The sequence below is a fragment of the Neoarius graeffei genome, chromosome 12, assembly GCF_027579695.1.
Source record: "Neoarius graeffei isolate fNeoGra1 chromosome 12, fNeoGra1.pri, whole genome shotgun sequence".
Classification (NCBI taxonomy): Eukaryota; Metazoa; Chordata; class Actinopteri; order Siluriformes; family Ariidae; genus Neoarius; species Neoarius graeffei.
In genome coordinates this window covers 61,263,600-61,275,736 of record NC_083580.1, presented here as the reverse complement: position 1 = coordinate 61,275,736, position 12,137 = coordinate 61,263,600, and the positions used below count along the sequence as shown (strand labels likewise).

General features: G+C 41.7%; 1 protein-coding gene across 6 annotated transcripts in view; it reads left to right on the top strand.

The window, feature by feature from the left end:
• The window catches only part of arhgap32b (Rho GTPase activating protein 32b), a 255,649-nt gene that overhangs the window by 108,773 nt on the left and 134,739 nt on the right, over positions 1 to 12,137 (top strand). For all 6 annotated transcript variants that reach the window (XM_060936152.1, XM_060936151.1, XM_060936147.1 and 3 more), the window contains exon 7: positions 3,167 to 3,248. In XM_060936152.1, the coding sequence (XP_060792135.1) occupies positions 3,167 to 3,248 (82 nt within the window). The remainder of the gene's footprint in view (positions 1 to 3,166; positions 3,249 to 12,137) is intronic.

The following is a 12,137-nucleotide window of genomic DNA, read 5'->3' as shown; positions in this document are numbered from 1 at the left end:
GGTTAGAAATGACCGGGTAGTTTCCACAGTGCTTTTGTTTCTGTTTACATGTGAGTCATGAACATTGTGTGGTGTGGTTCATACATATTTTTCGTGACAGTGCTTGTGGAACATTTTCAGATTTTCTATGCACTTTCCTGCAACTACACCTCTCTTATCTAGTTTAATTAAGCCCCAGTAATCAGCAGAGCATGACCCTGCACCCATGCCAAAGGTACTTCAGACAGGATAAGATTTCCAGACTGTTAAAGATAAACAAAACCCATACTTGCCAACTCTACTGATTCACGTGGTAGTCTGCCGATTTTGACAGGCGAATACTGCCTACCGAATTTAGTTTTAAAAAATACACCAGTGGACACTGTTGGATGTGATCTTCTGACCTCGTTTCAGCTGTTTTTGGCACGGGGATGCAAGTATATAATGTCAAACGGTCATAGTAAGTGAAGCCGAGAGCCGATGGAACGGTGCGATAATGATGCTGAATCTAAACTCTATGGCTCTGTCACACCATTCCATTGGTTCTTGTTATGGTTCTAGCCAATCAGCTATGAGGTCACATATTTCAACAAATCATGCCAGTGTTTGTAAAAACCAAACACGTCCTGGTGATCACGAACAATGAAAACTCTGAAGCAAAAAAAGATTTGCAATGACAAGAAGTTCAAGGCCACGTGGTCATTGGATCATGCATGCGTCAAAGCATCGAGGCAAGGTAAGAAGCGTGCATTTTGAGAAGTGCATCGGTCCAATTTCTCAATTTTTTTTTCCAATTAGGGCACTCAGAATGTAGGTGAATGCACCATTTTACATCTTTTTTTTTTTTTCTCCAATTTTTTTTTTTTTCCAAAATACAGCCCCAATTCCAAAAAAGTTGGGACAATGTACAAATTGTAAATAAAAACAGAATGCAATGATGTGGAAGTTTCAAAATTCCATATTTTATTCAGAATAGAACATAGATGACATATCAAATGTTTAATGATACATTTTCTCAGTTTAAAGAGAAAAATTAGGTGATTTTAAATTTCATGACAACACCACATCTCAAAAAAGTTGGGACAAGGCCATGTTTACCACTGTGAGACATCCCCTTTTCTCTTTACAACAGTCTGTAAACGTTTGGGGACTGAGGAGACAAGTTGCTCAAGTTTAGGGATAGGAATGTTAACCCATTCTTGTCTAATGTAGGATAATAGTTGCTCAACTGTCTTAGGTCTTTTTTGTCGTATCTTCCGTTTTATGATGCGCCAAATGTTTTCTATGGGTGAAAGATCTGGACTGCAGGCTGGCCAGTTCAGTACTCGGACCCTTCTTCTACGCAGCCATGATGCCGTAATTGATGCAGTATGTGGTTTGGCATTGTCATGTTGGAAAATGCAAGGTCTTCCCTGAAAGAGATGTCGTCTGGATGGGAGCATATGTTGCTCTAGAACCTGGATATACCTTTCAGCATTGATGGTGTCTTTCCAGATGTGTAAGCTGCCCATGCCACATGCACTAATGCAACCCCATACCATCAGAGATGCAGGCTTCTGAACTGAGCGCTGATAACAACTTGGGTCATCCTTCTCCTCTTTAGTCCGAATGACACGGCGTCCCTGATTTCCATAAAGAACTTCAAATTTTGATTCGTCTGACCACAGAACAGTTTTCCACTTTGCCACAGTCCATTTTAAATGAGCCTTGGCCCAGAGAAGACGTCTGCACTTCTGGATCATGTTTAGATACGGCTGCTTCTTTGAACCATAGAGTTTTGGATGGCAACGGCGGATGGCACGGTGAATTGTGTTCACAGATAATGTTCTCTGAAAATATTCCTGAGCCCATTTTGTGATTTCCAATACAGAAGCATGCCTGTATGTGATGCAGTGCCGTCTAAGGGCCCGAAGATTACTGGCACCCAGTATGGTTTTCCGGCCTTGACCCTTACGCACAGAAATTCTTCCAGATTCTCTGAATCTTTTGATGATATTATGCACTGTAGATGATGATATGTTCAAACTCTTTGCAATTTTACACTGTCGAACTCCTTTCTGATATTGCTCCACTATTTGTCGGCGCAGAATTAGGGGGATTGGTGATCCTCTTCCCATCTTTACTTCTGAGAGCCGCTGCCACTCCAAGATGCTCTTTTTATACCCAGTCATGTTAATGACCTATTGCCAATTGACCTCATGAGTTGCAATTTGGTCCTCCAGCTGTTCCTTTTTTGTGCCATTAACTTTTCCAGCCTCTTATTGCCCCTGTCCCAACTTTTTTGAGATGTGTTGCTGTCATGAAATTTCAAATGAGCCAATATTTGGCATGAAATTTCAAAATGTCTCACTTTCGACATTTGATATGTTGTCTATGTTCTATTGTGAATACAATATCAGTTTTTGAGATTTGTAAATTATTGCATTCCGTTTTTATTTACAATTTGTACTTTGTCCCAACTTTTTTGGAATCGGGGTTGTATGCCCGAGACCCACTTAGAAGGGCACGACTGCATCACATAATCTGATGTACCGCTTTTCATTCTCAGGGAGTTGGCAAGTATAGAAACCCAAAAAATAAACTCTGTTTGCCAGTCACGGGAAGTGCCCTGATGTGTGCCCCTCCCCCCATGTTTTTATTAAAAATAAAACTTTATAACAACAATTTATCCATTTTAAAAGTTGCGATACTGCTAAAAATAGTCAAGTCAAGTTTATTTCTATAGCTCTTTTAACAATAGACATTGTCGCAAAGCAGCTTTACAGAATTTGAATGACTTTAAACCTGAGCTAATTTTATCCCTAATCGATCCCCAATGAGCAAGCCTGTGGCGACGGCGGCAAGGAAAAACTCCCTCAGACGACACGAGGAAGAAACCTCGAGAGGAACCAGACTCAAAAGGGAACCCATCCTCATTTGGGTATCAATAGCCTTACCTCTGCGCTGCCATTCATACTGAACACGGATATCTGCTTGTGTCTTTTGTACAAATGGTACAAAATTCAAAGTTCATATCCTTTGAACGCTAAGCCAGATGACTGTTTTGTATTAGCGATAATAGCTAGCCGTTCTGCGACACTTTGGTGTGATGACACTTCTGTGAAGTGGATGTTTCGAGATGCAGAGCGTGATATGCTAGTGCCTGTGTATTTCCTTCCATCATGAACACCTGTTTTTCTCTCTTTAGGTTGGCTTCTTTCCCAGTGAGTGCGTGGAGCTGATTAATGATAAGGTCCCTCAGTCTGTCACCAATTCAGTGCCAAAACCAGGTACCAGTATATACAAGCAAACACGGGCACAGGATGAGTGTTTATCACATAGCAACCCTTATTTACCCATTGCAGTGCTTCTGACCTGCACAGAAGGTCATAAAATCAGATTAGATGCACAACAAGCAGAATGCCAGTCAGAATGACTTGCATACCATCTACTGTAACTCCTGTTTATGCAGGATGCGTGTGTGATGTGAAAGCAGGTGGGTTGTGTGTTTATGTTGGATGTGACCAGCTCTGTAAAAGAGAAGTGAGGTGGCATGGAGCAGCCGTGCGGCAGGCTTGCATGAGTGAATAGGAGCAGATGCTGAAAGCGTCTCGTGTGGAGGAGACACGAAACATTTTCATGTGATACTGTACAGTCTTGAATCTCATCTCATTATCCTGTTCGACAGGGTCGCAGGCAAGCTGGAGCCTATCCCAGCTGACTACGGGCGAAAGGCGGGGTACACCCTGGACAAGTTGCCAGGTCATCACAGGGCTGACACATAGACACAGACAACCATTCACACTCACATTCACACCTACGGTCAATTTAGAGTCACCAGTTAACCTAACCTGCATGTCTTTGGACTGTGGGGGAAACCGGAGCACCCGGAAGAAACCCACGCGGACACGGGGAGAACATGCAAACTCCGCACAGAAAGGCCCTCACCGGCCACGGGGCTCGAACCCGGACCTTCTTGCTATGAGGCGACAGCGCTAACCACTACACCACCGTGCTGCCACAGTCTTTAATTGAAGAGAAATATATATTTAATTTTAATTCAAGGAATATTTTTTGCTTCCTTTGACAGTTTTGTCAGCTCCGGTTTTGAAACCGTTAACAAACTGAGTGGGAGAGATGTGAAATCTTTCATACGGTCCATCTGCTGCGCACGTGTTAATATGGGCTCAGACTAAGCTGTTTTTTTTTTTTTCCAGCAGTCCTTCTCGATGTAATGCTTTTGATGTTATGTTTTACTCGATTGTAGAGTTGTTTCCACATATTCATTGCACGTAGGTTAAGTGAGAATGGGCTCCTAAATGGCTCAGCATAACTGCATTCACTCGATTGTCAGGAGAGCTCAAGCTTAAATCTGAACATGCCCGAACTGTCTTTGATTTACTGTCTCACTCGTCAACTGGGGTGACACGACTGTCCAGCCATGGGTGTTTTGAGTTCATGTACATTTCTCTGGTTCAAATCGATATTCATAGCAGAGATGTCCACAAGCGCCGGCGATTGGCGGGTTTCTCCGCCTACACAGACGGTCTGCACTGGCTACTCAATCCCAGGAAAAAAAACCCTTGCCTTTCAATATTCAGGGGATTTATATCATCTCCGCTGCCCATAATTTGCTACAAATCCAGTTATTCCACCACAGAATTGTCTTTGATTCGGGTCTAGCATGACCGGAAGCGACGCCATATTTGTTGATCGATTCTCGTGCTCTGATTGGCTGAGCCGGACCACATGATCACGCCATAGCATGTTACAGAGCCAGGCAGCGTACTACAGAGGGGAACTGAGAAAGCAAAGCACACACACATCTGGAGGGAAATTTCATACATACAGTGGGGCAAAAAAGTATTTATTTAGTCACCAATTGTGCAAGTTCTCCCACTTAAAAAGATGAGAGAGGCCTGTAATTTTCATCATAGGTATACCTCAACTATGAGAGACAGAATGAGAAAAAAAATCCAGAAAATCACATTGTCTGATTTTTAAAGAATTTATTTGCAAATTATGGTGGAAAATAAGTATTTGGTCAGTAACAAAAGTTCGTCTCAATACTTTGTTATATACCCTTTGTTGGCAATGACAGAGGTCAAACATTTTCTGTAAGTCTTCACAAGGTTTTCACACACTGTTGCTGGTATTTTGGCCCATTCCTCCATGCAGATCTCCTCTAGAGCAGTGATGTTTTGGGGCTCTCACTGGGCAACACGGACTTTCAACTCCCTCCAAAGATTTTCTATGGGGTTGAGATCTGGAGACTGGCTAGGCCACTCCAGGACCTTGAAATGCTTCTTACGAAGCCACTCCTTCATTGCCCGGGTGGTGTGTTTGGGATCATTGTCATGCTGAAAGACCCAGCCACGTTTCATCTTCAATGCCCTTGCTGATGGAAGGAGGTTTTCACTCAAAATCTCACGATACATGGCCCCATTCATTCTTTCCTTTACACAGATCAGTCGTCCTGGTCCCTTTGCAGAAAAACAGCCCCAAAGCATGATGTTTCCACCCCCATGCTTCACAGTAGGTATGGTGTTCTTTGGATGCAACTCAGCATTCTTTCTCCTCCAAACACGACAAGTTGGGTTTTTACCAAAAAGTTCTATTTTGGTTTCATCTGACCATATGACATTCTCCCAATCCTCTTCTGGATCATCCAAATGCTCTCTAGCAAACTTCAGACAGGCCTGGACATGTACTGGCTTAAGCAGGGGGACACGTCTGGCACTGCAGGATTTGAGTCCCTGGCGGCGTAGTGTGTTACTGATGGTAGCCTTTGTTACTTTGGTCCCAGCTCTCTGCAGGTCATTCACTAGGTCCCCCCGTGTGGTTCTGGGATTTTTGCTCACCATTCTTGTGATCATTTTGACCCCACGGGGTGAGATCTTGCATGGAGCCCCAGATCGAGGGAGATTATCAGTGGTCTTGTATGTCTTCCATTTTCTAATAATTGCTCCCACAGTTGATTTCTTCACACCAAGCTGCTTACCTATTGCAGATTCAGTCTTCCCAGCCTGGTGCAGGTCTACAATTTTGTTTCTGGTGTCCTTTGACAGCTCTTTGGTCTTGGCCATAGTGGAGTTTGGAGTGTGACTGTTTGAGGTTGTGGACAGGTGTCTTTTATACTGATAACGAGTTCAAGCAGGTGCCATTAATACAGGTAACGAGTGGAGGACAGAGGAGCCTCTTAAAGAAGTTGTTACAGGTCTGTGAGAGCCAGAAATCTTGCTTGTTTGTAGGTGACCAAATACTTATTTTACCGAGGAATTTACCAATTAATTCATTACAAATCCTACAATGTGATTTCCTGGATTCTTTCCCCCCATTCTGTCTCTCAGAGTTGAAGTGTACCTATGATGAAAATTACAGGCCTCTCTCATCTTTTTAAGTGGGAGAACTTGCACAATTGGTGGCTGACTAAATACTTTTTTGCCCCACTGTATTTTGCAAGTATTTTACAGGGAAATGGTTAGTAATTTATTAGCGGAGAATGCACCAGAAGGCATGAAAATTTCACAATTTTCTGGGGGAGCATGCCCCCAGACCCCCCTAGCATTAGCACACCTTCAGCACACTGCAGCCTCGTTATTGCAAATTCCAGAGCCGCCTATTACTTTTTTTTAGCCAGCTACTTCAGATTTTCTAGAGAAACCTGTCATAGGAGTCATAAAATGCTGCTGTTCCCAGACCTTATCTGAGGTTTTGGTTTTGAGCATTACTGGGAAAAAAAAAAAAACAGTGAGGATTGTGTAATAGGATGATGAGTGATTTAAAGATCAAATATTCAGATCAACATTGGAGCTATGTCACACAGGTGTAAAATGTTCCCTCAGACCGGAAAAACATGTACAACCCCGATTCCAAAAAAGCTGGGACAAAGTACAAATTGTAAATAAAAACGGAATGCAATGATGTGGAAGTTTCAAAATTCCATATTTTATTCAGAATAGAACATAGATGACATATCAAATGTTTAAACTGAGAAAATGTATCATTTAAAGAGAAAAATTAGGTGATTTTTAAATTTCATGACAACACATCTCAAAGAAGTTGGGACAAGGCCATGTTTACCACTGTGAGACATCCCCTTTTCTCTTTACAACAGTCTGTAAACGTCTGGGGACTGAGGAGACAAGTTGCTCAAGTTTAGGGATAGGAATGTTAGCCCATTCTTGTCTAATGTAGGATTCTAGTTGCTCGACTGTCTTAGGTCTTTTTTGTCGTATCTTCCGTTTTATGATGCGCCAAATGTTTTCTATGGGTGAAAGATCTGGACTGCAGGCTGTCCAGTTCAGTACCCGGACCCTTCTTCTACGCAGCCATGATGCTGTAATTGATGCAGTATGTGGTTTGGCATTGTCATGTTGGAAAATGCAAGGTCTTCCCTGAAAGAGACGTCATCTGGATGGGAGCATATGTTGCTCTAGAACCTGGATATACCTTTCAGCATTGATGGTGTCTTTCCAGATGTGTAAGCTGCCCATGCCACACGCACTAATGCAACCCCATACCATCAGAGATGCAGGCTTCTGAACTGAGCGCTGATAACAACTTGGGTCGTCCTTCTCCTCTTTAGTCCGAATGACACGGCGTCCCTGATTTCCATAAAGAACTTCACATTTTGATTTGTCTGACCACAGAATAGTTTTCCACTTTGCCACAGTCCATTTTAAATGAGCCTTGGCCCAGAGAAGACGTCTGCGCTTCTGGATCATGTTTAGATACGGCTTCTTCTTTGAACTACAGAGTTTTAGCTGGCAACGGCGGATGGCACGGTGAATTGTGTTCACAGATAATGTTCTCTGGAAATATTCCTGAGCCCATTTTGTGATTTCCAATACAGAAGCATGCCTGTATGTGATGCAGTGCCGTCTAAGGGCCCGAAGATCACGGGCACCCAGTATGGTTTTCCGGCCTTGACCCTTACGCACAGAGATTCTTCCAGATTCTCTGAATCTTTTGATGATATTATGCACTGTAGATGATATGTTCAAACCCTTTGCAATTTTACACTGTCGAACTCCTTTCTGATATTGCTCCACTATTTGTCGGCGCAGAATTAGGGGGATTGGTAATCCTCTTCCCATCTTTACTTCTGAGAGCCGCTGCCACTCCAAGATGCTCTTTTTATACCCAGCCATGTTAATGACCTATTGCCAATTGACCTCATGAGTTGCAATTTGGTCCTCCAGCTGTTCCTTTTTTGTCCCTTTAACTTTTCCAGCCTCTTATTGCCCCTGTCCCAACTTTTTTGAGATGTGTTGCTGTCATGACATTTTAAATGAGCCAATATTTGGCATGAAATTTCAAAACGTCTTACTTTCGACATTTGATATGTTGTCTATGTTCTATTGTGAATACAATATCAGTTTTTGAGATTTGTAAATTATTGCATTCTGTTTTTATTTACAATTTGTACTTTGTCCCAACTTTTTTGGAATAGGGGTTGTATTCAGAAGTTAGTGTCTTGATTTCCAAAAGACAGATAACTGCCTGTTGCCTGTGAAGTACTTGAATTGCTACAGTAAAGAGGGACGGCTGGATAAACTCAGGATCTGTAGCACACATTTTATCTCAGCTTCTATGAAATATTACACACTTTAAAGCACTTTTTTTTTTGTAACTTTATTTATAGGTTTTTACAATTATACAAACAACAACAGCAACCCAGTTCCCACCCACCCAAGGGTACACAACACATACATTACTCAATTTAATTTAAAAGAAAAAGAAGAAAAAAAAAGACATTGATATATAGCAAGAGGAAAATAGAAATGAGAGTAGTTAAATTATATATAATAATAATAATGACAACAGCAACAATAACAACAATAATAATAAAAGGGGTCTGCCACCTTGAGGAACATCTTAACCTTTAGACACACTTTACAGATTTTTTTGAGAGTGTCCATTTACAAACAATGTAACTGTGCTGCACCCAGTGCCCTACCATTCCAGTTGACATATACACCATTGACGCTCAAGAGAAAGAAAGACTGTCTGCAAACTCTAGAAAAGGACTCCATGTATTGTGAAACCTGCTAGAAGATCTACCCCTTGAGTATCTAAGCTTTTCTAGGGGCAAAAAAGCCAAGACCTCTTTTACCCAACAAAGGAAGGACGGGGGATTAGCGGACTTCCACAAGATAAGTCTCCTAGCAAGAAGTGAAGCAAATGCTATGGCGTGTGCTTGGGACGTAGAGATCTGAACATTATCACCTACAACCCCAAAAATAGCAGTGATTGGGTCTAATGGGATATGCCTGCCACACATATGTGTAAAACCATCAAATATATGCGTCCAGAAATTAGTCAGTGATGGACATGACCAGAACATATGTCCAAGAGTGGCCAAGCCCCGATGACATCTCAAACAATGTGGGTCAGTGTTTGGGTAAATGTTAGCCAACCGTTCCCTGGAGAAATGAAGCCTGTGCAGAATCTTAAACTGAATCAAATTGTGTCTAAGGCATAAAGATGAAGTATGAATCCAATCCAGGCAACCTTCCCAGGTCAGCGCTGAGATTGGAACACCAAGGTCCCGTTCCCAAGTGCATCTAATCTTCTCGGTTGAAGGCATAGCGAGATTCAAAATAATGTTGTACATAAAAGAAATGTTGCCCTTAAGAGTAGGATCCCGCCCAAGTATTCTGTCAAGCAAATCATTATCAGGTAAGTGAGGAAATGGGTAATGTTCTCTGGCAAAACTGCGAGCCTGTAAGTATCTGAAGAAGTGGACTTGAGGTAGCGAAAAATTCTTACGTAGAGTCTCAAAAAAAGAAAAGGTGTTATTCAAAAATAAATCATTGAAAAACACTATGCCACTATTATACCATAAACGAAAAGCTGAGTCCGTTTTTGCAGCAGGGAAAATATCATTGTTTGTTATGGGCATAAAACCACTGGAGTGGGCCAGATTAAAATGTTTTCTAAATTGACGCCATATTTTAAGAGAGTGTTTTGTCACAAGATTAGAAGGGGAGTAGTTGGATTTTTTAGAAAAGGAAGTGCAAAGGCTAGGTAGTGGTGTAGAAGAGGGACATGATTCAATTTCCATGGCCACCCAGGTGGCGCTCTGCCCTGTTCTGAATGCTGTAATCCAATAGGGCAATTTAGAGAGATTGGCCGCCCAGTAGTAGAACATAAAATTGGGAAGTGCAAGTCCGCCTGCTAGTTTGGGCATCTCCAAGATAGCCCTCCTTGCTCTTGGGACAGAGTTGTGCCAAATAAATGATGAAATATGCGAACTCAGATCCTTAAAAAAAGTAAAAGGGAGAAACAATGGTAACATTTGAAACGCGTACAGAAATTGAGGGAGGACTGTCATCTTCACTGTGTTAACACAGCCTGCTAGTGAAATAGGCAAGGTAGACCACCGCTTCAGATCAAGTTTCATTTTTTCAATTAACCTTTTAAAATTGGCCTCATATAAGTTTTTGTAGGAGCGAGTGACCACAATACCAAGATACGTAAATGATTCTCTGTCCAGTCTGAATGGGCAAGCATTATAATCAAGATTTTTTGCCAAACTGTTAATAGGAAAAATAATGCTTTTAGAAAAATTCAACTTATAACGAGATATCCTTTGAGCATAATTTAGGAGATGCATGACATAGGGTAAAGAAACTGCGGGATCAGAGAGATACAAAAGAAGGTCGTCAGCATAGAGTGAAACCTTATGGGTGAAGCCCCCCCCTCACAATGCCAGGAACTCTATTGTCAGCTCTGAGAGCTATGGCCAGGGGTTCAATTGCTAAATTAAACAAAAAGGGTGATAGACAGCAGCCCTGCCTCACCCCGCGTTGGAGGGTAAAGAAATTAGAGTTTATTAAGTTAGTGTGCACGGCAGCCTGAGGAGTACTGTAAATTATGTTCATCCAAGTAAGAAAAGTTGGGCCAAAACCAAATCTACCAAGCACTTCAAAAAGGAATGACCACTGGATGCGGTCAAAAGCCCTCTCCGCATCTAGGGAAAGTAGAACTTAAGGAGTATCAGAGGAAGGTTTGGAATGAAGTATGCTGAGAAGACGCCGCATGTTGAAAAAGGATTGCCGACCAGGCATGAAACCTGTTTGATCAGTGAAAATGAGATCAGAGATAACAGTTTCCAGTCGACGTGCTAAGGTTTTTGTGAGAACTTTATAGTCATAACAAAGGAGGCTTATTGGGCGATATGCACTGCATTCCAGGGGATCCTTTCCCTTCTTTAATAAGAGTGTTATTACAGCCTGGTTCATGGTATCTGGCATTCTCTTCGAAGATAGAATATCTGCATATAGACGACTTAATATGGGTGCCAATTTATTGGAAAAGGCTTTATAGAATTCAACTGATATCCCATCAGGGTCCGCTGCCTTTCCGCTTTGCAAAGAGCCGATAGCTTGTATGATTTCTTGGCATGATATAAGGGCATCGATAAAAGCTTGTGCTTCCTGACTTATCTGTGGAATTTCAAGTTTATCCAAGAACTCTTGGATCTCCCCAATATCAGCAGTTGCCTCTGATTTATAAATATCTGTGTAATAATCTCTAAATTGGTCATTAATAGCCTGTGGGTGAGTGGTGATTTTATCTGGTGCAATGCGAATTTCAGGGATAGTGGTTTTAGCCGTTTTCTGACGTAATTGATGAGCGAGGAGTCTACCTGCTTTGTCACTGTGTTCATAATATGTTTGCTTTGATTTAAAGAGAAGTTGTTCTGTGTCTTTGATGGATAAGCAGTCATATTCAGATTTTAATAGCAGGCGTTCTTTATGCAAGTTTGAATCAGAAAGATCAGAAGCAGCCCTACTGTCTAGGTCCCCTATTTTCCTTGATAGTTCAGTAAGTTGAAAATTACACGCTGATCGCAAGTTTGCTGTGTAGGAGATTATTTGGCCTCTTATATATGCCTTAAATGCCTCCCAAATTGTGCTGTAAGACACATCAGGCGTTGTGTTTGTTTCAAAAAAGAAATCTATTTGACTACTAATGAAATTAGTAAAATCCTTGTCATTGAGTAGCAATGGGTCAAAGCGCCATGTTCTGTGTTTAGTGCTACTATTAGGCATTCGAAGATCTAACTGCAGAGGGCAGTGATCTGATATAATAATACTGTGGTATTTTGAGTGATTGACAAAAGAAAGAGACCTATCATCAACAAGAAAGTAATCTATCCTTGAGTAAGA